Source organism: Peromyscus maniculatus, chromosome 3, assembly GCF_049852395.1.
Source record: "Peromyscus maniculatus bairdii isolate BWxNUB_F1_BW_parent chromosome 3, HU_Pman_BW_mat_3.1, whole genome shotgun sequence".
NCBI lineage: Eukaryota > Metazoa > Chordata > Mammalia > Rodentia > Cricetidae > Peromyscus > Peromyscus maniculatus.
In genome coordinates, this window is record NC_134854.1 from 108,003,017 (window position 1) to 108,029,914 (window position 26,898).

The following is a 26,898-nucleotide window of genomic DNA, read 5'->3' on the forward strand; positions in this document are numbered from 1 at the left end:
GGACCAGCACTTCCACTCCCTTGGCCCAGGGCCTTGCTCTCCTACCTGCCACAGGCGGAAGGGGTGAGGAGCAAGGGGACATCACTCACTCACCCGCACCACCATATAGCAGATGAGAGCCGGGGCCAGACCTCCCATGCTCACATTCTCCATTCTCGGGGATGGCTCACCCACACCACTGTCAACAGGATCAGCTCCATTGTGCTGCCCAGGTGAGGCATTGGGCCTGCTCTCCCTGGTCCTGCAGTAGGTGAGGGGCTGGGTCAGCTCTCCGGCCTGTGCAGGTGATGAGGAGTGAGGGGGGAGGGCAACTTTCTCTCCCCCATGCTACCACATGGCAGACAAGTGGGGCAGGGCTTGTTCTCCCACTCTCCCACCCTCAGGGCCAGCTCACCTGTGGCCCTGCCAACAGGGTCAGCTCTGGTGTCCTGCCCAGGGGAGGTGCAGGACCAGCTCTCTTAATTGCTGCAGCCAGCGAGGAGCAGGGACATTTCTCTAGTGTGGCAGCCTATGTGGGGTGGGGCCAACTCTGTGCAGCCCTGTCCCCTTGGCCTTCAATGGGAACAGGAGCCATGGACGTCAACACAGACCACAGCTGCTGAGGGCCACACGTGCAGATATGGCCCTTGGCAGCCGCCCAGGCCTGAGGAGCACCATGGCCCGGGTGGCCAACAGGCTATCCACCTCAGTCCAGTCCTCACCGACTTTACTTCTTCTGATCTGCCTCTCTCCACAGGACATGAACCATTCCGTCTCTCTCTCTCTCTTCCATACCCCACCCTATATTTGCTCACAATCATAGATAGAGCCTGACCACCTGGTGCCACAAGGTGTCTGGTGAATCCCTGTTGTCTCCTCCTGGCCCAGGGTGGACAGCCCTGTATGGGCATCAAGAAAGGATCTTTAACATTTGTTTTTATTCAGTTTCCCTCTACATTTGAAAAGTTCAGACACTGGAATCATGAGGAACGTACTGAACTTGAATCTAGGTCCCTAACTTCAGTTTTGTCTCTGATATATCCTGGGGTTGTGACTTTGCACACAGTTTCCTCTCTTACTCAGTGATCTTCACTGTGATGGCTCAAGAAACCCCACTTTACGCTCGGCATCTTCCTTGGTTCCTACTAGGCCTTTGTCTCTGACTCCTGTCCCTGGAAGAAAAGTTCCCAGTACCCCGACTCAACAACCCCACCCAGAAATAGACACATGACCAGAATCTGCTTGTTGTGCTATGGCTGCTTTGATTTATTTATTTATATATTTTGCTACAGCAAACATGCTTATCAGACATTCAGGGACCTTTTTTAGGTCGCCTTGAATATCTAATCTTGGCAAAGCAAAGCAGTTCTTGGCCTGCTTGTGCAGACACACAAGCTCTTCTTGCAGTTTTTGCCTTTAAGAATCCTCCTCTCAGCTACTTCATGCAGCAGTCTCTAGCTCGGCTCAGAGGCCATTGTCCTGCTAGCAGCTTCAGTGAATTTCCCTAATTATAATCTTAATTGAGCCTGTGGTCTTTTCCAAAGTGTCTTAAACCATATGACCTTTGGAGGCCCCATGAGATACGTGGCAGAGCCCAGACTCAGGGCTTGGGATTCAGGACAGGCCTAAGTAGGGGAAAGTCTGAGGTGGACCTGGAGGCCCAGGGGATCCGGAGACTATGGCTGCCACAGATTAAAGAGGGACAGGCCCTAGACAGAGAAAAGTACCACAACTTGGAGGCCCCAGGTGATGGTGAGGACATTGTGGACTTGGAGGCCCAGGGGAGCCCCAGACTGTGACCACTGCCAATTTGTAAATGGAAGACAGATGTAAGAATTGTTGGCCAACACAAATCTGAAACTGGACTGATTGATGAGATGTACTGTTCTGTTCTGGGGACATCTCGGGAGAGACTAGGAGATCGGATACGACTATATGCCCAGTCTCCAGGGACAGCAAGAGATGTCTTCCTGTCCTCCTGGTTCTGGTGTATGAATAAAGGTGGCCATCACATGTTCGTCTTTGTCTGGTCATCTCTGACTGTGTGGCCTTACTATCTTTTTACATTGTTTTCTTTTGTCTGCTGGATTTGTGTTTCTAAGTTTTGTTGAAGAAATAGGAATTGGACGGACCATACCCAAGTTTCCCTTGAACTCCATGTTGTAACACTTTCAGAACTTCTGTTAGGTGGGCTACAGAGTTGTCTCCTAGGAATCTCCACACTCTCTGTGAACTAGAATGGCCAGAAACACGGTTGTTTGACCCTCAAACTGCCAAGTGAGTCTGGCAACTGGTCCCAGGGGACCCTGGCCACCCTGACCAGTTTCCTCACATGAAACTGGCATTGCCTGTTCCTTGAGCCCCCTCCTTGGCTGAACTGTTTCAGTCACCGAGTTAATGTGTCAGAGGCTGAGCAAAAACCTCAGGAAAATGCCTGGACTCTGTTCTGGCTTCTGCAGAAGAGAAGGCAAGAGATCCCCCACCTTACAATCCACACATCCAGCCAGTCCAAGACCTGACTGTGTCTGCAGGGTACCATGTGTTTGCAGTCTAAGAAACCTGCCCTGCCCTCACCTCCACACCCCAGCTTGCTGGATTACGCTCCACAAGCTAGCTTCAACTATTCTCCCTCCTTAGAGAGGCACCCTCTAGTGGGCCCTCCTGCCAGAGAAAGGGACTGATGGGGACAGGAGACCCAGACCTCCATTTTCAACCTGTGATTTATATAATTGAAAGACCCAGAACCCTCCCTTCTCTAAGAAGCCTCAGGCCCTCATCAGCATGTTGGAAACCATTTTCTTTATCCATCAACTCACCTGGGCTGGTTTTAAGAAGTTTCTAGGTTTACTGCATAGGAGAGGAATTGAATCATGACTGAAGCCAGGAAGGCTGCAAAGGGTCCTGGGGTGACTGGGTTAGATGCTGAAAGAAGAGACGAGGGAATGTTGCCCTCAGCTCTACCAAACTGGAACCCCAACACTGATCAAGGCAAGGGGGAACTGGACACCTATCACTGGGGCCTCCTGACCAGAATGAGAGCAGCATCTAGAAACCAACTAATTCTCAAAGGTATTTGTGTTGATGTAACCAACCCTCTTATTAAATAAGAAACACAGAACCAATGTAAAAGAGAAAGCCCAGAGGTCAGAGCTCAGAGCTAAAATCTCACCCTTCCTCCTGCTGTGGTCCTAGCTCTCCGAAAGAGAGCTACTTCCTGTGTGTATGTCTTTTCATAGTCTTTTTGTTCTGCCTTCTCATTGGTTGTAAACCCAAACACGTGACTGCCTCGTCATTGTCTGTATGTACAGTCCTCTAGATCTTAAAGGCGTATGTCTCGAATGCTGGCTGTATCCCTGAACACACGGAGATCTATGGGATTAAAGGCGTGTGCCACCACCGCTATGCTCTGTCTATGGCTCTAATAGCTCTGACCCCCGGGCAACTTTATTTATTAACATACAATCAAAATCACATTTCAGTACAATTAGAATACCACCACATATCTGAGGTAGTAACTCAGGGAAATCAGGATCTCCTGCTTCATTCCTGGATTATCTCCAAGAAGCTTACCGGGAGTTTACCCCCATTGATCTGGGTGCCCCAGAAAACCAGTGGGCTGTTTATAATACTGCTGTAGTCATCTAGTCGGCCCCAGATATTCACAGGAAGTTACAGAAAGTAGAAGAGGTCAGGGGGTGAATAAGTCACCATCAGTAGAAATGGCTCAAATGACTTTTTTTATTTTATAATTTAATTTTACATATCAGCCACAGATTCCCTTGTTCTCCCCCCTCCCGCGCCGCTCTCCCCCCGCCCCCACCTTCTCCCCAACCCACCACCCATTCCCATCTCCTCCAGGGCAAAGACTCCCCAGAGTATTGAGTTCAACCTGGTAGATTCAGTCCAGGCAGGTCCAGTCCCCTCCTCCCAGGCTGAGCCAAGTGTCCCTGTATAAGCCCCAGGTTTCAAACAGCCAACTCATGCACTGAGTACAGGACCTGGTCCCACTGCCTGGGTGCCTCCCAAACAGATCAAGCTAATCAACTGTCTCACTTATCCAGAGGGCCTGATCCAGTTGGGGGCTCCTCAGCTATTGGTTCATAGTTCATGTGACTCAAATGACTTTTAACAATAGAGGTCCAGGTGAGAAGACAGGAGGCCGGACAAAATAATGGGGACTGCATTTAGAGAAATGCCCAATCAAAATCAAAATCACCCCAAGCAGCCAAACCAGCCCCAGGTCAGGTCAGAGAAGGACCAATGTGCATATTGTAAAGAAAAAGAACATTCTAGCTGGATCAGATTGATGGGGTCAGGGCTCCATACTAATGAGCCACCAGAAGTCCGTGGTCACAGGAAAAGCAGGGGGTTCCTGATGGATACAGGTGCAGCCCATTCAGTGCTAACTCAACCCCTGGGCCTTCTTACTAAGAAAGAGACCATTACCCAAGGGGCCACAGGGACTGGAACTTACACTTGGACCACCAACCAAGAAGTGGGCCTTGGACAAGGTACTGTGACTCATTTCTTGTTATTCCAGATTGTCCATAAGCCCTGATTGGTAGAGACTTGCAGAGAAAACTTGGTGTCACCATCAAGTTCAGTGAGAATAAAGCCAATCTGGACCTAGGGAGTCCATAGTCAGCCATCCTGGTCACTTGCCCCTCATCAGAAAAACAAATGACAAAAATTAACATGGAAAAAAATACTGGGAGTGGCCAACTCCCTTCTAACAGAATTAATGCTGAAGTTCCCTGGAGTATGGGCAGAGACCAATTCCTCTGGACTGGCCTCACATTGGCAGACAATTGTTGTTCAGCTCTCAAGCTCAGCCTTGCCTATAGGTGTTAAACAGTGCCCCATCTCAAGGGCAGCTAAGGCTGGTATTAGAAAGCACATCAGCTGCCTTAGGGATGCGGGAATTTTGGTCCCCAGCACTTGCCTTGGGACACTCTTCTGCTCCCTGCAATTGAGCCTGTTCAGGACTTAAGTAAATAGGAGAATGGAAATTGTCCACAAGAGTGTTGCAAACCCTTACACTTTGCTCAGCCTATTAGATCCAGGAAAAGCTGTATATATTGTCCTGGACCTGAAAGATGCCGTTTTCTTTCTACCCCAGGGTCCTGTGGGCCAACCTATATTTGCTTTTGAATGGACAGACCCTTAGTCAGGGTTCAGTGATCAACTGACCTGGACCCAACTACCACAGGGGTTTAAGAACTCCCCTACTCTGTGTGAAGCCCTTAGTGCAAATCTGCTTGAGTACCTCCAGGGGCACTCAAAGGTCACCCTCTTACGGCATGTGGATGGTCTCCTCATTGTTGTGTGTACCCCGAAAGAAAGCCAACAAGCTACTGAGGAACTGCTTAAAATGCTCTGGCAACTGGGCTACCACGTGTCTGCCAACAAGGCCCAATTGTGCTCCAATAAGATAACTTATCTGGGGTATTGCTTACAGGGTGGCAGCAGGACTCTGTCCTTGAGCAGGTTCCAAGCTATCTTGAATATTCCTGAGCTACAAAATAAAAGGCTGGTGAGAGAATTCTTGGGTACAGTTGTATACTGCAGACTCTGGGTACCAGACTTTGCAGAAAAAGCAAAACTATTATACCAGAGTCTAGGAGAATATGGAATCCTGATCTGGGAAAACCAAGAAAGGAGGCATTCTAAAAACTCAAGGAGGCTTTGATGTCAGCCCCTGAACTCAGGCTACTGGGCATTATCAAGCCTTTCCATTTGTATGTGGATGAATGACACAGGGTGGCCAAAGACATACTGACTCCGACTTTGGGACCCTGGAAAAGGCCTGTGGCTTGTTTATCTAAATGCCTAGACCTTGTTGCAGCAGGATGGCCACCTGCATCCGGACCATTGTTGCCATGCACTATTGCTAAAGGAAAATGATAAACTGACTGTAGGTGAGACAGTGTGTAGCTTGACCTGCTTAAGGGGCTCCCTGGCAGTGGGATCATCCTTCCCTTGTGCATTTGTGGGCTTTTTGGTGCCTATGGTGGGGCACCTATTGCAGCCTTGGTGCAGGGGGAGGGCCTTGGACCTACTTCAACTGAATGTCAGGCTCTTCTGACTCCCCATGGGAGGCCTTGCCTTGTAAGAGGTGGGGAATGGGGGGTGTATTGGGGGGAGGCTGGGGGATGGGAGGAGGGAGGAGAGGGGGATTTGTGGTTGGTATGTAAAAGTGAATAGAACATTTCTTAATTAAAAAAGGGATGGGACCCACTCCACCCTCTTTTGGGACCCGCCCCTCCCTCTTTCCTTTTAAGCATCATATATGCGGAAAGAAGCCACACCCTAAGACTTATATCTCAAAGCTAATTGGTGGAATGGATTTCCACTACAGATTTCTCACACCATGACGGATGAGGTACTATCACTTGACAGATAAGGCCCACTGAGCTTTAACAGTGACACGCACAGCATCACACAGCTACCCAACACTGAGCTGCCTATAAAGGAGACATGAATGGCACCACCTACACTGGAATTATCGTTCTGCTATACTCTCCTATGCTTACATTTTTAACCAGCCATATTATTTTCAAAAGATAGTAGTCCAAATAGAGAATTGTCAAAAGTTGAAAAGGGAGCATTATATGCTGAAGATGTGGATTAGTGTGAAGAGTACATATCTAGGGTGCACACACCCTGGTTTGATCCCCAGTGATACATAAAACTAGTGTGAGTGAGTGCTGGAGTCAGGAGGCTCAGGATTCAAGGGCACCTCTTGCTACATCACAAATTCAAGGATAAGGTGGGGTATGTGATATACTTGTTGAGACAGACAGAGACACATACACAGAAACAAAGAGGAAGGAGTGTGTATTGAAGAGGGAGTGATGAGGCACACCTGTGATCCCAGCCACTCGGGAAGCCGAGGTGCATGGCCTCAAATTGAAGACCAGCATGGGCTACACAGTACCAGGCCAAGCAGAGTTACAAAGACCCTGTCTCAAAACAACAAAAAGCTCATTTAACAATGCCATTTTATTTCCAACATAGAAAACATATTGCAATGATTTGTGGGGAGGATTAATGCCAGTAGAACTGATCAAGGTGGCCTTTGCTCCTGAGTGCAGGGCCATCCTCCTCAGCTTCTGTGAGGTGCCTCTTGTCGTGCTGCAGAGAGGTGAGACATCCAGGTGACCCACTGTGCTAACAAAGCTGGGATCACCTTGTCAGCCCACCAACTGGATTCTACTCAGCAGTAATAAGAGTCCCCAAAGCTTGGCTTGCTAGGCTCTGTCAACCATAGAGCATCCAGAGAGGACCACCCCAGTGTTCTCAGCAGCATCACCCTGTCTCATTCTCCTAGGTCTTGCCAACTAGGATGCTCCTGCACAGAAGGTCAGGTCTTCCAAAAAGCTACCTGGTTCTGCAAGTAACTTTGTGCTTCTTTATCATTATTTTTACTTCAGTGTGTGTGCAGATCACTCACACATTATATGTTTACACTTGTGTGCTTGTATGTGTGTGTCCTTGAATACATACACGTGTATGCTCAAACTTGTAGGTATATAGCACATGTATTCCCTTCAAATATCAATTCACAGATGCTGTACACATTGTGTTTTGGACACAGGCTTTCTCAGGGCCAGCAAGATTGATGCACCTTCATCAAATGGAGGTGGTGGTGGAGCATGCCTTTGATTCCAGCACTCGGGAGGCAGAAGAAGGCAGATCTCTGTGAGTTCAAGGCCAGCCTGGTCTACAGAGCCCGGGCCAAACAGAGAAATTCTTGGGAAAAACCCAAAACATGAATCACAACAGCAAAACAAAAAAGGAGATGCACCTGTCTCCATCTCCGAGTGCTGGGGTGACAAGCTTCAGCAAGCCTGCTCACTCTTTTTCTTGCATTCTGGGGAATGAATTCCTATCTCACAAGGAAAGCAGGTAATGTAAAAATAGACAGTCACTGTCCCAGTCCTCTTGTGCTTCTGAATCTTGCCCAGAGTGTCGATTTCACTCTTGACTTGCTGCCCAGTCGTCTAGCCTTATGAACAACAGAGTTAGGAATAGCAGTGTGTGTCTCTGCAGTTTCTTCAAGGCCATCTCCTGGTCAGCAGAGCTATGAAGGGTATTTTGTTCCTTTACTATGATAATGGGGAAAAGGAATGAAAGAAGGAAGGACAGAATCATATTAGATGGGTATAGTAATGCAAACCTACCCCCACCCCACCCACAAACCCACCCAACCACCCCAGTGGTTCCACCAGGTGAAGCAGAGACCTCAGCCAACCAGGTGCTCTAACAGGGAACTGGCATAGAAGTGCCACTAGGGGGCAGCACAACAACAGTTTCTGACAGGTTACAGGGCCAAAAGCATCCCTGCCTTTCTTATGCTCTCCAAACCTTCCTCCAGACTGCCCCCCACAGGATCACCAGGGAGCACTACTCACAAAGCACCCCAGTGCCTCCCACAGGGCCAGCAGGAAGTACTTGTTGAACTCTTCAGTGCTGTGTGCACAGGGATGAACTCAACACTCAGGCCAATTCCAGATGTGAGTCACAGGGAAAAAAATTACTGCACATCTAAATGGCGGACTTTCTTCTCTCTATCAGAAAGATCTTCTGATTCACACGGAATATGTGGTTATTATGGGCTGCCATGTCACTGTTTTCTTAGATTTGGGCATTAAGATTTGGGGTAGGGGTTGTTTGCTTTTAAAATAGTGTCATTCCTCCTAGACTGACCTCCAACTCTCCATGTTGGAAGATGACCTTGACAGCCTGATCCTCTTGTCTCCACCCTCCAATACTGGGATTCCCAGCATGCTCTATCTGGTTTTATTTTCTGCTGGACAAGAATCCAGAGCCAAGAACCAGTGTGCATGCAAGGCACATCGAGAACTAGTCCTGTTGTTCGACTTCTGTGTTTGAGAGAGAGAGAGAGAGAGAGAGAGAGAGAGAGAGAGAGAGAGAGAGAGAGATCTCACAGTGCCACCAAAGCTAGACTACTGCTCCTTATATAGCCCAGGCTGGCCTTGAATTTATGGATAGTCTCCTGTCTAAGCCTCCAGAGTCCTGGTATTATAGGAATATACCTTCATCCTAGCTCTAGCATCTAGTTTTAAGAAAAATGCACAAACTCCCTAGAACTGGCTAAATGTGAGGGGCATGAGATCTCCTGAGGGGCGAGGGAACTAAACCTTCAAGTAGGGGGGTGAGGCTCCATCCCATAGTGTCATCAGCTACAGGTCCGGACATGGGCTGATTGAGGCTGGTGCCTTCCATCCTTTCCCACAGAGCTGCATAGAGAGTTAAATGAGTCCAACTTGAGGGCCGCTAGTCAGAACAGTCCTTCAAAGCAGCCCGGCTACACAGGTGACAGTCCAGGGACTGCTGCACACTGACCTGAGTGTCCTTGAGAGGGCATGGGACTGGGACAGCCTCCTTTCCCTCCCTCCTGCCCAGATCACAGCTCACCAGCTTCAGAAGAAGAGCAGTATCTGGATACAGCTCATGTATGTGGCACTCCAAAAGACTCTCTGTAAGAAGACTAGGTCATCTAGAAAGGTTAAAAGAAAAGAGAGAGAGAGCAAAAATTCAGGGTCAATGGTGTAGATCTGTAATTCCATCAGGAGGTCTTCCTCAGCTACATAGTGAGTCCCAGGCTAGCCTGAGCTACAGGTGTGACTCAGTTGGGACAGTTCTTTCCTGGCATGCATGGGGCCCTGAGTTTGGTCCCCAGGACCAAATAAACCAGGCTTGGTGGGGAATTCCTGTAGCCCCTACATTTGGTAGGTGGAGGCAGAGGATTAAAAGTTCAAGGTCATCCACTGCTACATAGATAATTTAAAAAACAAAACCCCTCAAACACACAAAGGACAGGTGCACACCTGTATCCCCTCCAATCAGTTGGCTGAAGGCAGGAGGGTCGCCAGTCCTTGGCAGCCTGGACTACAGACAGAAAACCCAAGTCAAAACAAGAGAAGATAAAAAAAAAAATCGAGAGGATTCCTCATTAGAGGGGACTGGTAGTTATGCCACTGTGGTGTTTAAGAGTCATGTGCTTTGGCAAAGAAAAGAAAGGGCCATGAGTACAAGGAATAGACAGTAGTGAGGGGTATGGGTAAGGACAGGGTGGAGAACTCTGCACAAAGAGTGTGAGTGTTTGTGCAAGGTGCATGTGTGACCACAGGTGTGTGTGTGTGTGTGTGTGTGTGTGTGTGTGTTGTGTGTACGTGTGTGTGTTCCTGTCTGTCTGTCTGTTCTAACCCTTTGTGCACACATGTAGACCAGGAATATTCATCAACTGCTTTTGCACCTTAGTTCTTTTTGTTTGTTTTTTTTGCAACAGGGTTTCTCCAAGTTTACCTGGCTGTCCTGGAGCTCGCTCTCTAGACCAGCTGTCCTTGAACTCACAGAGATATGCCTGCCTCTGCCACCCAGGCCTGGGATTAAGGGGTGCTCCACCACCACAGGATTTCACCTCCATTTTGAGACAGTGTGTCTCACTGACCTCAGGCCAGCAAGCTTTCACACTTGCCTCTCTTCAGCACCAGGCCTCAGATGACATAAGGACAGAGCTACATCCAGTTTGCACACACTCCTTCCTTTCTCTGTGGCACTTTAGCTATTCCCCCATAACCCCAGACCATGTCCGGATCTGATAGATCAAAACGTTCAGAACTTCCATATTCTCCTTGAGATGGGATTCCTTTCAGCCTGCAACTCACTCCTGCCTATACTGGCCTTGAGCTTTTCATACTTAACAGGGCACAGTGGCTAAAACTGGAATTTCTGCCTTGGGAAGTTAGAGACAAGAAGATGATGATCCTGCTCAAGGTCATCTTTGGCTACAGAGTGGCCTGCCTGGGATACATAGACTTGGACTAAACCACAAATGCTAACAGTGTTCCAGTGTACCTAAGAGACACTGAGGCAGCAGGACCCTCAGGAATTTAAAGCCAGTCTGGACTCTCTACGGAATTCAGTCCAGGCCGAGTTGCAGGGCAAAACTCTGTATAAACACATAAACCAGCAGAGGAGCTGGGCGGTGGTGGTCCATGCCTTTAATCCCGGGATTTGGAATGTAGAGCCAGGCAGATCTTTGTGAGTTCAAGGCCACTATATACTACAGAATGAGATCCAGGACAGATACCAAAGCTACACTGAAAAACCCTGTCTCCAAACACAAACAAACAAAACAAACAAACAAACAGACAGACAGACAAACAAATAAACAGCAGATGAAAAGAGTTTGTAGCAAAGTAGACAGAACCAAATGTCAGAAAATAAAATGGACCTGTACATGTGACACCTTAATACAACTGTCAGGGAATGAAAGCCAATTTCCATCTTTGGTTGTAGGTGGAATGTGTTTCCTTAGCATGCTTCTGTGAGACTGTTATTATTAGGGTGGGTCATTCAAGGTTTTGTGTGTTATTTTTTGGTTGGTCAGTTTTAATATCATGTATCTATTTCAAACAATTGCAATTTTTATTTTATGTTTGCATTTTGGGTTTGCTCTTTCTAGCAATCTTCATTGTTTGGTGATTCTCTGGGAGTCCTGTTTAAGACTGATCAGCTGACCTGCCTGGAAGTTGTTCATGTAGAAGAGAGGCAGAGAGAGAGAAGGAGAGACACAGAGACAGAGACAGAGACAGAGACAGAGAGAGATACTCACCTGTGGCTTTATATTCCTGGGGATGGGAGCAGGTGAACAATACAGTTGTCTTAGGGGGATCACAATGTGAAGTCAGATCTCCCTCCCAGACTGGCCAGAGTCACCTGAGAAGTCCTCCTCAGTTCTGTCTGAGCAGATCCAGTGGCTGAGGCCAGCAAAGGATCCCATGGAATCTACTTTCCCAGAGTTGTTTTCGGTAGGTTGGGAAGCATGGGGTTCTGGGGTACACTTCTCACCTAGAGTGGAATAAGGTTCTCTTTTCTTTTCAGATTGAGCACATTAAAATGTGTGTCCTGGGAACTTAGTGGTGCTCAGAGGACAGAAGAGATGTGACAGATGTGTTCTCCTCGTGCTGGAACACTATCAAGACACGCTGTTGGACACAGAAGGCAGCACAGCATGATTATGGTCCCAGGACCATTGTTTCATGTCACATCAGGGAGACACATGGATCGATGTACCATCCACATCAGTCACACAGACTCTTCCGTGTCTCATGCTGTAGCATATTGGCACTGTCTAAGGTGAAAGAACACACGAGATAAGACCTTACCAAAGTGACTGTGAAATGAACAGGGGAGGCTTCCAGAAAACTGGCCCAAAGGATGTGCAAAAGCCTGCTTACCTGTATCAGAACAAGCCACCTTAGGGATATGAACCTCTGAGTCAGACTTGGGCTGGCAAGAGGCAGGGCCCACAGCAGGTTGCTGCCCCCTCATAAGGGTTTCTGGTTCCATCCATATCACGACACCTATCAGTGCCTCATGGTGTGGCATGTGGTGGTGAGTGTGAAATCCAGTTCCCAATGGGAATGGTGGCCTTGAAGGAGCAAGCATGGAGAGGCAGCAGGTGAGTAACTAGAGGGCAGAATTGGTGGAGAGAGAAGACTCAGCCGGCCCTGGATTCACTCCTCAGTAGAGATTGTCCCAAGCTTTGCTCTGAGTTGGGTCTGAGGACTCAAGCAGTATACCTTGCTGTGATGACTTTTCGGGGTTCTTGCAAAAAGTTGGCAGGATGCTACCTGTAGCATGAATCTTAAAAAGTCTTATTAATGAAAACAAACCCAGAGGCAGGAATTGGGGTGAATGCTGGAAGATCAGAGAAGCACAACAAGCCACAGCTACCTCTCCTTGCCAGTTCCTCAGCTGATCCGGTTTCCTCAGACTGGAAGTCTTTGAGTCCTCATCCAAATAGATCTCAGCTGAACTCTTTTTGAAAAGCCTAAAAACTTAACCTGCCTAGTTCCTGGTCCTCATGCCTTATATACCTTTTTCATTTCTGCCATCACTTCCTGGGATTATAGGCTCACTTTCTGGGATTAAAAGCATGAGTCACCATGCCTGGCTGTTTCCAAGGTGGTTTTAAACTCACAGAGATCCAGATGAATCTCTGCCTCCCAAGTTATAGGATTAAAGGCGTGTGTGCCCCCATTTTCTGGCCCTATGTCTAGTAGCTATTCTGTTCTCTGACTCAGATAAATTTATTAGGGTGCACAACATTTTGGGGAACACAATCACCTCAGCTACCCTCTATTGGAGCGCTACAGGGCTGCATGCTGGTCACATTCTGAACCTGGGAACCTCCATCTTGGGGCAGGTAGGACAGGCTGACTAGAAATACTCTCCCTGGGGAGAGAAGTCTCACCTCATGGAGAACACCCTGTTCTCTGCCCAGAAACAGGGAGTAAAGGAAATTCACTACCCAGAGGGCAATCTCTGATGTTTAGCCAGGCAGGGGAAGAGGGCAAGGGGCTATTGTTCCATGAGACAGCTTAGGGCCTCTTTGCACCTCAGCCCTCCCCTCTGAGCAAGACCCTTTGGAAAGCCTGTCCTTCCTGTGTGGGATTTTACCTGGAGAGCTCTGTGCTGGGGTGGACAGCTCTTCCTCTACAGGAGGGACCTATGTCCATTCTGCCTCCTGGACATCTGGCCTGGCTCCCTGTGGGGCTGTCCGATTCTCAGCTAGAATGGTCCCCATCCCGTGGCTCACAAGCCATGGAGTTGGGGCTTGACCTCTTCAGCACTTCAAAGCAGAAAGACACAGGAAGGAGTCTCAGTGGCTTTGGAACACACAGGATTTACTGTGCTGGCCCTGCATGTCTAAGATACAGGTGTGACTCAGTTGGGACGGCTCTTGCCTAGCATGTAGGGAGTCCTTGGTTTGGTCTCCAGCACCAAATAAACCAGGTTTGCTGGAGAATTCCTGTATTCCCTATATTTGGTAGGTGGAAGCAGAAGGATTAAAAGTTCAAGGTCATCCATCCCTACAAAGATAATTTAAATATCAAAACCCCTCAAACACTCTGGCAGCCTGAACTACAGACAGAAAACCCAAGTCAAAACAGGAGGAGAGTAAAAATGAGAGGATTCCTCATTAGAGGGGACTGATAGTTATGCCACTGTGGTGTTTAAGAGTCATGTGCTTTGGCAAAGAAAAGAAAAGGCCATGAGTACAAGGAATAGACAGTAGTGAGGGGTATGGGTAAGGACAGGGTGGAGAACTCTGCACAAAGAGCGTGTGTGTTTGTGCATGATGTGTGTGTGACCACAGGTGTGAGTGTGTGTGTGTCTGTCTATCTATTCTATTCTAAACCTTTGAGCACACATGTAGGTCAGGAATACTAATCAAATGCTCAAATGCTTTTACACCTTAATTCTTTTTTTTTTTTTTTTCAAGACAGGGTTTCTCTGTGTAGTTTTGGTGCCTGTCCTGGATCTCACTCTGTAGACCAGGCTGGCCTTGAACTCACAGAGATCTGCCTGGCTTTGCCTCCCAAGTGCTGGGATTAAAGGTATGCACAACTACTATCCGGCACACCTTAGTTCTTTTTCTTTGTTAACCAGGCTTTCACCTTCATTTTTGAGACAGGGTGTCTCACTGACCTCAGGCCAGCAAGCTCCCACACTTGCCTCTCTTCAGCTCCAGGCCTCAAATGACATAAGGACACCGCCACATCCAGTTTTCACACACTCCTTCCTTTCTCTGTGGTGCTCTAGCCATTCCCCCATCTCCCCAGGCCTTGTCCAGATCTGATAGTTCAAAATGCTCAGAATTTCCATATTCTCCTTGAGATGGGATTCCACTCAGCCTGCAACTCACTCCTGTCTATACTGGCCTTGAGGTTTTCATACTTAACAGGGCAGAGTGGCTCAAAACTGGAATATCTGCCTTGGGGAGTTAGAGACAAGAAGATGAGGATCCTGCTCAAGGTCATCTTTGGCTGCAGAGTGGCCTGCTTGGGATATATCAGACTTTGACTAAACCACAAATGCTAACAATGTTCCAGTGTACCTAAGAGACACTGAGGCAGCAGGACCCTCAGGAATTTAAAGCCAGTCTGGACTACCTACTGAATTCAGTCCAGCCACGGTTATAGGGCAATATTCTGTATAAACACATAAACCAGCAGATGAAAACAGTTTGTAGCAATACTATTCCTGTTGACCAAAGTAGACAGAACCAAATGTCAGAAAATAAAATGGACTTGTGCATGTGACACCTTAAAACACCTGTCAGGGAATGAAAGCTAATTTCCATCTTTGGTTGTAGGTGGAATGTGTAACCTTAGCATGATTCTGTGGGACTGTTATTATTAGTGTGAGTCATTCAAGGATTAATGTGTGGTTTTTTTGGTTGGTTGGTCTTAATTTCATGTATCTATTCCAATCAATTGCAATTTTTATTTCATGTTTGCATTTTGAGTTTGCTGTTTATAGCAATCTTCAGTGTTTGGTGATTCTCTGGGGGTCTAGTTTAAGACTGAACAGCTGACCTGCCTGGAAGTTGTTCATGTAGAAGAGAGGCAGAGAGAGAGACAGAGACAGAGAGAGAAACAGAGACACAGAGACAGAGACAGAGATACTCACCAGTGGCTTTATATTCCTGGGGATGGGGGCAGGTGAACAATACAGTTGTCTTAGGGGGATCACAATGTGAAGTCAGATCTCCCTCCCAGACTGGCCAGAGTCACCTGAGAAGTCCTCCTCATTTTTATCTGAGCAGATTCAATGGCTGAGGCCAGCAAAGGATCCAGTGGAATGCACTTTCCCAGAGTTGTTGTCAGTGGGTTGGGAAGCATGGGGTTCTGGGATGCTCTTCTCACCCCAGAGTGGAATAAAGTTCTCTTTTCTTCTCAGATTGAGCACACACATACACACACACAAAAATGTCTGTCCTAGGAGTTCAGTGGTGCTCAAAGGACAGAACAGATAAGACAGATGTGTTCTCCTAGTGGTGGAACACTATCAAGACACGCTGTTGGACACAGAAGCCATCCTAGCAAGAGCATCATCCCAGGACCATTGTTTTCATGTCACATTAGGGAGACACATAGACAGATGTACCATCCACATCAGTCACACAGACTTTTCTGTGTCTCATGCTGTGGCATTTTGGCACTGTCTAAGGAGAAAGAACACATGAGCTGAGACCTTACCAATGTGACTGTGGGATGGACAGGGAAGGCTTCCCGGAAGCTGGCCCAAAGGATGTGCAAAAGGCTGCTTACCTGTATAAGAACAAGTGACCTTACAGATATGCCTGTTTGAGTGAAGAATTGGGCTGGCAAGAGGCAGGGCCCGCAGCACGTTGCTGGCCCCTCATAAGGGTTTCTGGTTTGATCCATATCATGACACGTAATACTGCCTCATGGTATGGCACGTGGTGGTGAGTGTGGAATCCAGTTCCCAATGGAAATGATGGCCTTGAAGGAGCAAGCATGGAGAGGCAGCAGGTGAGCAACTAGAGGGCAGTATTGGTGGAGAGAGAAGACTCAGCCGGCCCTGGAGTCACTGCTCAGTAGAGATTGTCCCAAGTTTTGCTCTGAGTTGGGTCTGAGGATTCAAGCAATGTAACTTGCTGTGATGACTATGGGGGGTTCTTGTAAAAGGTTGTCAGGAGGCTGCCCTCTAGAGGAGTCCTACAGGGCTGCTTGCTGGCCACATTCTGAACCTGGGAACCCATCTTGGGGCAGGTGGGACAGGCTGACTAGAAATACTCCCCCTGCGCAGAGAAGTCTCATATGATGGAGAAGGCCATGTTCTCTGCCCCAAAACAGGGAGCAAAGGAGAGTCACTACCCAGAGGGCAATCTCTGATGTTTAGCCAGGCAGGGGAAGAGGGCAAGGGGCTATTGTTCCATGAGACAGCTTAGGCCCCTTTGCACCTCAGCCCTCCCCTCTGAGCAAGACCCTGTGAAAAGCCTGTCCTTCCTGCCTGGGATTTTACCTGGAGAGATCTGCGCTGAGGTGGACAACTCTTCCTCTGCAGGAGGGGTCTGTGTCCACACCGCCTCCTGGACATCTGGCCTGGCTCCCTGTGGGGCTGTCCGATTCTCAGCCAGACCGGTCCCCAACCTGTGGCTCACAAGCCATGGAGCTGGGGCTTGACCTCTTCAGGACTTCAAACCAGAAAGACACAGGAAGGAGACTCTTAGTGGCTTTGGAACACACAGGACTTGCTGGGCTGTCCCTCCAGTGTCTAAGCTCCCCACTGGTCCTCCATGGAATCTTTGCCTCCTTTGGCCTTGCCCCGCCTACTGCTCTCCCTGCTCTCATCAGCATCTCTGTGTCCACTTGTAGCTGAACAAGCTTAAGGTCATACTTGAGGGGATTCTCTGGGATTGGTCTCTCTGAAGTGACAGGTTGATAAGTTCACAAATGTGCCTCAAGTGGGCACAGGCATCATTTATCACAAGGGACAGGAGGAGAAGCACAAATAAAATGAAGTAAGTGCACCCACCTGGTTCTAGGGGTGACTCCATGATCCCTTTTCTTTGGAGCCAGGTTCTTGCGGGAGGCATGGCCTCCTTCTGCAGGAGGCACGCAGCAGCAACAGAGGTTTCTGAGGCAGTTCATAATTGTTTCCTTGATCCTCTTCCAGCTGTGGCGCCTCCGGGTTCGGGAAGAAGCTGGGCCTGCATCCTGGGACTGGCCATGGGTGATGGCTGCTTCCTGGGTCATGGCCATGTCCAGAGTGATAGCCTCTTCCTGAATGATGGTCGCCTCCTGGGTCATGGTGGTTTCCTGGGTCAAAGTTGCTTCCTGGTTGATGGCCACATCATGGGTCATGGTCGCTTCATAGGTCATGGACGTTTCCTGGATCATGGTATTTTCCTGCGTCTTGGTGGCTTCATGGGTGATGGCCTCATCCCGGGTCATGGTCTCTTCCTGCAATGTATCCCAAGGGGAGGAGCCTGTGGGGGTGAAATACTGAGATGCCTCCTGGGAGCTCCAGAGTTCCTCCTGTGGACTGCAGGAGGACAAGTTGTTGTCTGTGTCACCTGGAGTCTCACTCTGGTGTGGCCTAGGAGAGGAGGTGTCCAGAAAGAGAGGTGGCTGGACACTGGCCATGTGGCTGCCGAATGACCCAATCTCGGACTGTGTGAAATACTCAGTGATTTCCAGGTTGCTGCCCATGAGGGAATCAGCCACAGGACAGCCCAGGTGAGGTAGGTGGGGAGGGTGGGTCCTCTTTGGCTGGCAGCACAGGGCAGCAGGCATGCTGTGCCTTGTGCCACCCTGCCTGGCATTCTTCTCATCTCTCTCCTTGGTCTTAGATGGCAAGGTGAAGGTGGGGGGAGCAGGCTCGGTAGCTCTCCCTAAGGACACAGGGAAAGTGTGACGATCTGTCAGGTTGAGGACAAGGCCTGGCTGCATGGCTCTCACTGCTTTCTCCTGGTGATGGTAGCAGTCTCCCTTGGGTGACTGGTGCTGTAGAATTAGGTAACTGTCCACCACCTGGTTGTATTTATGGTCTCTTAGAGACTCAATGATTTCTTTGGATTTATACCCCATGACTGTCATGGCCCTGACAATACTCGGGGTGCCTGGGAGAGACTGGGTGGAGGTAGGCGGTGAATGGGCCTCACTGCTCTTGACCATGGGGTGCCTCATGATTTCGACCATGGTGAGCCTCCTGTAGGGGTTTATAATCAGCAGTTTGAGGATGAGATCTCGAATATCAACGGAAACATGCGAAGGCACCCTGAAGTCTGCAGTGAGGATCTGTTGTATCACCCTCACAGAAGAGTAAGCTTTGAAGGGAAGGTGCCCAGTCACCATGAAGAAGAGGAGCACGCCTAAACTCCAAATATCAGTAGCACGGCCATCGTATGTCTCCTTTCCAAAGAGTTCTGGAGCACAGTAATTCAGAGTGCCACAAAACCCAAAAAGCCTCTGCCCAGGGATGACCTTAGCAGAGAGGCCAAAATCACACAGCTTCGCATTACCCCTGTGGTCAAGGAGGATGTTATTGGCCTTTATGTCTCTGTGGATGATAAATTTATCATGGCAATACTTCAGGGCATGCACTATCTGGGTAAACAGCCTTCGAACCTTGCTCTCCTCTAAGGCCCCTAGTTTCAGTATATGATGGAGCAGGTCTCCCTCTGATGCATGCTCCATCACCAGGTAGGTGGTCTCTCTGGTCTGGACCACATGAAACAATTTAATTATGTTGGGATGGGCAAGGGATTTCATGATGCTGATTTCACTGTTGATAAGCGAAGCATAATTCTTCTGATTTCTAAGAATTTTTACCGCCACACAGGATACTGTGGGCACGTGAAAGGCCAGTTTGACCTCTGAAAACTGTCCTTGGCCCAGGGTCGTCATCATCTTATAGTCAGCAGTGAAGGTCTCCTCAGCAGAACAGCAGGCCTCCCCGCCCTGCTCCATGGTCGGGTCCTTGTTGATACGGCTAGAACAAAACTTTCAATGGGGGAATTTTAAACAGTCCAAATCAGGCTCCTGTGACTGTTTATCAGTACAAATTCCTACATCCAAAAGGAAAAGAAAGTCAGAGATACTTCAGACAACCTAATAGGGACTCAATGCTCAGAAAGAGAAGAAAGCACCTTCCAAAGCAGCACACAGCAGAATAAGACACAGATTGGGCAGGGTGGTGGTGGCGCACACCTTTAATCCTAGCACTTGGAAGGCAGAGCCAGCCTGGTCTACCAAGTGAGTTCCAGGAAAGGCGCAAAGCTACACAGAGAAACCCTGTCTCAAAAAAAAAAAAAAAAAGCCATTTCCATGAACATGGATGTGAAAGTCCTTAATAATAGTACTGACACTTCTCACCAAATTCCACAACACATTAATAAGGCCATAATTGATGGTTAAAACACACTCACAAGGATCCTTGCAAGAATTGCTCTGCATGCTTAGAGGACAAATTACACAATATAGAAACGGAATAAAGGGCAAGAGTGCCACAGTCAAGCCATGGGAATCCATCCAGGATGAAATTGGGGCTCTCAACAAGGACAGACTGGAGCAGATGCTTTACCTGGGAAAAGCCAGTCCTGCAAATGTGCCGCTTGTTTTCTCTCCTCTGTGGGATTTGGGAGTAGGAGGGGATCGTCAACTTAAAAAGGGTCTACTAGGAAAGTGGAGGGGAAGTGGGAGAAGAAAGCATAACAGCACAGGTTAATCACATGATTAATGTGATCAAAAATGCATTACAGGTGTTCCTGTGATTGTCCTAACTAAATGGCTTCTATGTGCCATATTACCAAGAAAAGGCTTGAAATAGGAGAAATAAATGAAGAAAAACATGACAATAAAGGAAGAGGTAAAGACAAACACAGAGGGGCTGGAGAGATGATTTAGTGTTTCAGAGCAACTCCTGCTCTTTCATAGAACCCCGGTTAGGTGCCCAACAGCCACATGGTGGCTCACAACCACCTGTTACTTGAGCTTCAGCTCATCTGTGTCCCTCTTGTGACCCCCACGGGTACCAGGCTCGTGGTGCACAGACATACATGGAGACAAAATACTCATACCCATAAAATAAAAATATCAAGCATTCTACCTCATAAACATAACCTAAAAATGAATACAAACTGGTGGGCAGTGGTGGCACATGCCTTTATTTCTAGCACTCAGGAGGCAGAGGCAGGCAGATCTCTGAGTTCAAGGCCAATCTGGTTTACAGAGTGAGTTCCATAAAGGCCAGAGCTACACAGAGAAACCCTGTCTTGAATTACCCCACACATCAAAAAGAATAGAAAGTCAAATAGAAGATAAGAAAGAACATGAAAAAGTGAGTGGAAAAATAAAGCAAGCCAATAGACAAATTCACTGAGAACAAGAAACCAAATAAAGTCAACAGACTTGGAGAGTAACTCACAATGTCGGAGTCCAACAGCTCCCGAAAGTCCAAGTCAACTCTTTCTTTCACCAGTGCCGAACACCACCTCTCCAACCAACCAGCAGCTCCTGCACTGTAAGGACAGGAGGCAGCCTCAGCCAGAGCTGTGAATGCACAGGTGTCTGTCATTGTGACATCACAGCAAGAAATGGACCAATGAGGGCTCAGCACAGCTCACTGGTCTGGCCAGTGGGGCAGTAGGGGCCTTAGGAGCCTGGTTACACTCAAATGGCTGTCCTCAGTGTTGCCCAGTGACCCACCTCTTCCTGCTGCCTACTTCCCAAGGTCCAAAAATTCCCCAAATGGTGTCACCTGGTGGAACCAGTGTCCAAACACTCGATTCCTTGTGGGGCATTGACACCCAAACCTTAACAAGGACCCTTCCACTTTAATAATAAAACAAGGAGTCCTAAGAATGACAATGGCTCCAGAGCATTGGCCCTGCCTTGCTTACAGACTGATAGTCTCCCCTTAGTAGGTGGATAGTGTTTTGCTCTTAATTTGGACCCAGCCTTCTGTGACAAGTTTGTAATAACTCATCATGTCTACTCTCAAAGAATTCATCTTATTTGTCTTTAAACTCAGATTGGTAGGTCCGATAGGATGACAGCTCCTGACTATATTGGGATGTTGTGAGAAAATACTGTTTTCCTTGGCACCCCAGGACCGAGGACTAACATCTGTGGGGCTGGGAGAAAGTTGACACCATTTGTCTCATGGTCCCCATTGTTCCTAAAACTTCTCACCAAAGTCCAGGATCCCAGAAGACAGTGGCCTGATATGTTCAAAATGATCAAGAAAGTACTTGTCAGCCAGAACCCTATAGACAACATATGTAGGAGATGGAGGCCTATCCTGGCACCCTAGGCCTTCTGCTCTCAAACAAAATGTCTTAGTTTGTCCCTTATAAACAACAGAAATCGGTTGCTTGTGTGTCTGGACATTGGCAAAGCAAGATCAAGATACAAACAGATTGAGTGTGTAACAGGGATGCTTTCTAACTCTAATTGGTACTTTGTATGTATTCTCATGTGGTCAAGGAAAAGCATGAACTCAGTCTATCAAGCCCTTTTCTAGAGGCCACATGTTCTGCTGTGTGGCAAGTCTTTAGTGCTTGTGAGTCCCCAGAATTTAATACTCTTGTTTTGTGATTGATGCTTCAACAGAGACTTGGCAGGACACAGACACAGACTCACACTTATACACACATATACTACACACACACACACACACACACACACACACACACACACACACCTCACAATTAGGCATGATACAACTAGCTGTGTCCAGCCTGAGGAGAGTCCTTCAGGGCAGCTGATGTACATTATATAGGAGCTCAATGGGAAAAAACAGGAAAGTGTTATGGGATATCTGATGGCATTGAGAAACTCAGAGACTGGTAATAAAATTACCCTGGGGTCTGGGGGTGGAGCCAGCAACTAGTTGACAGGAATTAGCAATAGAGCAGAAGGAGGAGCCAGGAATATGGATAGAGAAATGCACAGGAAGGAGCTGGGAGGGACTTAGAGATTTGGGTCTTTTTGGTTTGGGACGAGTATAGAGACACTTTTCCTTGGGTCTCTGGCCAAAAAGGAAGGTCTTCTGGTTGCTTCTCAGCCTCTGTCATCTAGCAGGTTTAGGTTTTCTCCCCAACACCTGATTCTCGAGTCCTTATTGGTAAATAGAACAACAGCCTTAGTTAAAACTTACACTTGGCGGCTGTGGCTGAGCTGGTACCAGTGGGACCAGAAATCCCGCTAGGCCTCAATCTGTATGGTGGGGTGCTACCTCTGGAGCCTCGGGGCACCAATGGTAGTTAAAATATCAGTAGATTCAGGCGAGGCCACTAAACTGACAGAGAAACAACCAAAGTCTTATAAAGGTGAGCATATGGCAATTATGAAAGCTAGGAGAGTAGAGGCAGGAGAAATAGCAGTTCAAGTCGTCTTTGGCTCCACAGTGGTCTTGAGGCTAGCCTGTGCTACAGGAGACCCTGTCTCACCAAACCAAAACGCAAAAGCAAAGAGAAGAGCAAGGGCTGCTTTTGTAGGGCCCTGGACCCCATTTTGGGTAGCTGTTGCCTTGCTTGCTGACCTTGACCTTGATATCCTCCCTATGCTAATTCCCTGCCGGGTTCCACCCTCCTGAATGCTTAAGGGAAGATCCTTGTCTGTATATCCTGCATAATGGGCATCAACAGCTTAGATGCAGGATTATGAAACATTGGTAGTGAACTTCTGCCCTCTGGAGTTCTCCCATTGTGCTGTAAGCCTGTATTTAAGACCTCCTCCCTCCCTCAATAAACTCCATTCAGCATGAGAAAGAAAGAAAGAGAAGAGAGAGAGAGAGAGAGAGAGAGAGAGAGAGAGAGAGAGAGAGAGAGAGAGAGAGAAAGGAAGGAAGGAAGGAAGAAGGAAGGAAGAAAGAAAGAAAAAAAGAAAGAAAGAAAGAAAGAAAGAAAGAAAGAAAGAAAGAAAGAAAGAAAGAAAGAAAGAAAGAAAGAAAGAAAGAAAGAAAGAAAGAAAAAGATAAGGAAAGAAAAAAAGAGAGAGAAAGAAAGAAAAAAGATTAGGAGTTTTATTCAAGGCCAGGTTTGGGAAAATCAGGTAAAGACTGTCCTTGTCAATGAAATGTCCCCTCCTTTTCCAAAGGGACAGGTGTTTGGGGTGGGTCTGTGGAGTGCTGGGCATGATTCCAGCACTGGGCAGTTTTGTTCCTGGACATGTTCTTTGTGCTCTTAGGACAGCAGAACTGATCCTTTACTTCAAAATCATTACTGTCCCCAACCTCTGTGTGTGATAGCACACAGCTTTAGTCCTGTGATCGCACACCCCACTTAAGTTAGAAAATGAAAATGACCCATGAAAAGACAGCTTCCCTCAGACAGGACAGAAGATGGTGGAGGGACAGGGTGTGGTAAGTCCCACCAAGGAAAGTTCTTTTCTTCCTCAAAGAAGAGGCTCCTTTTAGACTTTCATTTTTTTTTCTGTTCTTGAATTCTTTTCAGCTGCCCAATTCTATACATAACATGAAAAGAATGGAATCTCATCTCTGACCTGCTTGGAGCCATGACTTTTGACCTGCCAGCCCAAGTTAATCACCTAGGAGGAGACTTTTTCCTAAAGCACAGACACAATGGGTGCCCTTCCTTAAACACCCTCTAGGTAGGCAGTGGTGATGCACGCCTTTAATCCAGCACCAGGGAGGCAGAGTCACTCTGATTTCTGAATTTGAGGTCAACCTGGTCTACAGAATGAGTTCCAGGACACCAATGCTACACAGTGAAATCTTGTCTTGAAAAAAAGAAAAACACCCCCCCCCCCCGCCCGCAAAAGAAAGACCATCCAATGTGGCCTCTCAGTCCTTGGACTATGAGTCCACAAAACATAGAAAGGAAGGGCCTAAAATAAAAAAGGAAGCACTGGAGACTTGGAATCAGTGGGCAGGAGTTAGTGAGATGAGAGGAATGTGTTCAAAGTTCATGGATATGTATGGAAATGTCACTGTGAGATTACTTACTCATGATGTGCAGTTAATATAAACTAAAGCACGTTTTTTAATAGTGGAAAAGGGGTAAATCAAAGTGAAAATAACATAGATCAAGAAAGAATACAAAAATAAAGTGGGAGATTATCAAGAAAAATAAGAGTAAGGACAATCATTCCTGAAATCAATAAATGAATAAATAAACAGAAAAGCCACAAAAGCCATGGCCTCAGAAGGGAACTCACTCTGATGAGGTTCAACAGCTGTGCAGAGTCCTCGTGAAGCTCACCAGTGTGGAGATCCACCAACCAACAGCTACCACGCTGTGTGGACAGAAACCAGGCCTAGTGCGTTCTGTATATGGCCAGGTATCTATCATTCCTCACAATGGCTCCTTGTGACGTCGTAGCAAAAGATGAACTAACCATGTCTGGGCACAAATCATGCTGATTTCCTCAGTTTCTGCACTCCAAGGACAGGGAAGGCATGGTATCAGGAAAGGCGGGTACCTAGGGCAGTAGGGACCTGAGGAGGCTGGTTACATCCAGTTCTCCCTTGTTGCCAGTGACCGACTTTTTCTGGCAAGGCCCCCATTCCTAAGATCCACACCTTCCCCAATCAGTGACTCCTATTCAAACCCATGATTCTTTGTGGGACATCTGCCATCAAAACCATAGGAAGGATACTTTCCACTTTAATAATAATAAAAGGAATGGTGGTCATGCCAGCAACAGGCTCCAGAGTGTTGTCCTTCAGTGGGTTGTGGACACTGATATTCATCTATTAGTGGACAGGCAGCATGGTTCCTTTTTCACTTGCTCCCTAACACTTTAGTAACTATCTACTTATAAAGCTCATCATATACACACTCAAGAAAGTCAATTCCCTTCTCATTAGACGCAGACTATGGAGAAATGGATGGTGGTCTCTGGTTGACGTTGGGAGTCTGTGATGGCTAATCTTGTCACCTTGAGTATATTAGGAATTAACTGAAACCCAGGCAGTGGGGCATGCCTGAGAGGGATTTTTCTTGGTTGAATTATTTGAGGTGGAGACTGTCCCTAATTCTGGATCCTATGAGCCAGTAGATCCACCCTACATCTGGCCCACACCTTCAGCTGGCAGAAGGAAGCTTGTACTTTTTCTATCTGCTTGCCCTCACTCTCATTGGCAAATTCATCTAGTCTGAGCCTTCCTTTGCCAGTGTTAGAACCCACTTCTGGATTCCAGTGTAGACTGAAAACTGGGAACTCTTTAGGATCTTCCTGGGACTCTAGTACCAGATTGGGTCTGCTAAGTCACCCAGTATCTTGGTTATTGTTCTATCGCTGTGAAGAGACACTATGACCAAGGCGGTTTGTAAAGAAAAGCGTTTAACTGGGGACTTGCTTACAGTTTCAGAGGGTTGGCCTTGACTGTCAGGCAGGGAACATAGCATGCCTGCGTGCTAGGAAAGGCAGAGAACTGCTAGCAGCAGTCAGTTTTCTGCTTCCATTATGTGGGCTCTAGAGTTAGAACACAGGTCACTGTGCTTGGTGGCAAGCCTTTGCCTGCCATCTTGTCAGCTCTTTATCCTTCAAATGACTTTTTGTTGAAAACTGCATTGAATGCCAAATTTCCAGCTTTACAGTTAACACAGTAATTGTCACACAAAAACAAAACTACTTCGAATAGCCGTTGCTTTTCTATTTGTGACAGCTTTATGTTTGTTCTTTTGTCATAAAAAAAGGAATATAGTCTTCTACAATTTCTTCAAATTTATTATTAGATTTACTTATCTTTTATGTATGTGAGTGTTTTGCCTGCATGTATGTCTCTGTACCGTATGCCTGCAGTGCCCACAGAGTTCAGAGGAGGGGGTCAGCTCCACAGAACTGGAGTGACAGGTGGTTGTGAGCCACCATCTGAGTTCTGGGAATCGAACCCTGGTCCTCTGGAAGAGCAGCCAGTGAGTGCTCTTAACTTCTTCCACCAGGATTTTTTTTATTTTGATTTTTCAGCAAGTTCATCATTAGTATATAGACTGCTATAGCAACATATAAAAATAAATGTAACTAAATGTATATAAACAAAATATATATGGTGACTGATGGCATTTTTTTAGGCTTGAGAGTATGCTTTTTAAAAAACTTTTTAGTCTTTGTGGCTTTCCCATCATGCATCTTGATCCCATTCATCTCCCCGTCCCTTCCTATCCACCCTCTGCCCTTGTAACCCCTCCCCCAAATAAAATAAAATTTAAGAGAAAAAGAAAAAAGAGAGAAAGAAAGTAAGGAAGGAAGGAAGACAGGAAGGAAGGAAGGTGTCGTCATGGAGGCGGTAGTGTGACACAGTGAGTCACACCGCAAACCCTTTTGTCCACTTATCTTTACTTTCAAGTGTTCGTTGCAAAGAGTCATTGGTCTGGTTTGAGGCCTCTGGTTTCTGCCACACTAGTGATGCTGGGCCCTCACTGGGACCCCTCTAGGATGCCCTGTTGTTGCCCTGTGCTGTGGAGATGCTGCAGCTTTGGGTAGAGGGACCAGCCCCTTCACCGGCTCCAGCAGATCATAGATTGGGGTGGATGTTGGTGTGGGCCAACTCAGCCTGGTTCTGGGCTGGGGCAGCTGCAGGGTTGGTCAGCCCACCAGCTCT

The 26,898-nt window shown here is 47.4% G+C and overlaps 2 protein-coding genes across 21 annotated transcripts in view; both read right to left on the minus strand.

The window, feature by feature from the left end:
- Positions 1–20,843, minus strand: part of LOC121826479 (sperm motility kinase X-like) — an 88,202-nt gene extending 67,359 nt beyond the window's left edge. For all 14 annotated transcript variants that reach the window (XM_076567105.1, XM_076567078.1, XM_076567077.1 and 11 more), the window contains exon 1: positions 20,755–20,843. The gene's annotated coding sequence lies outside the window, so the exon portion shown is untranslated. The remainder of the gene's footprint in view (positions 1–20,754) is intronic.
- On the minus strand, positions 6,963–24,597 carry LOC121828198 (sperm motility kinase 2B-like). 7 transcript variants are annotated; one of them, XM_076567135.1, is made up of 13 exons: positions 24,510–24,597; positions 20,755–20,848; positions 17,362–19,331; positions 16,849–17,020; positions 16,131–16,325; positions 13,474–13,645; positions 12,249–12,442; positions 11,860–12,171; positions 9,421–9,502; positions 9,144–9,242; positions 8,394–8,562; positions 7,787–8,087; positions 6,963–7,113 (listed from the first exon to the last, which is right to left on the minus strand). In XM_076567135.1, exons 3-4 carry the CDS (start codon positions 19,296–19,298, stop codon positions 16,984–16,986), a joined length of 1,974 nt encoding a protein of 657 aa, XP_076423250.1. In that variant the 5' UTR covers positions 19,299–19,331; positions 20,755–20,848; positions 24,510–24,597; the 3' UTR covers positions 6,963–7,113; positions 7,787–8,087; positions 8,394–8,562; positions 9,144–9,242; positions 9,421–9,502; positions 11,860–12,171; positions 12,249–12,442; positions 13,474–13,645; positions 16,131–16,325; positions 16,849–16,983. The 7 variants fall into 7 exon arrangements, with proteins under 7 accessions (XP_076423250.1, XP_076423249.1, XP_076423248.1 ...); XM_076567134.1 differs by having other exon boundaries at positions 8,394–8,565; positions 17,362–19,396; XM_076567133.1 differs by lacking the exon at positions 13,474–13,645 and having other exon boundaries at positions 8,394–8,864; positions 11,860–12,142; positions 20,755–20,843.
- Positions 24,598–26,898: the final 2,301 nt, after the last annotated feature.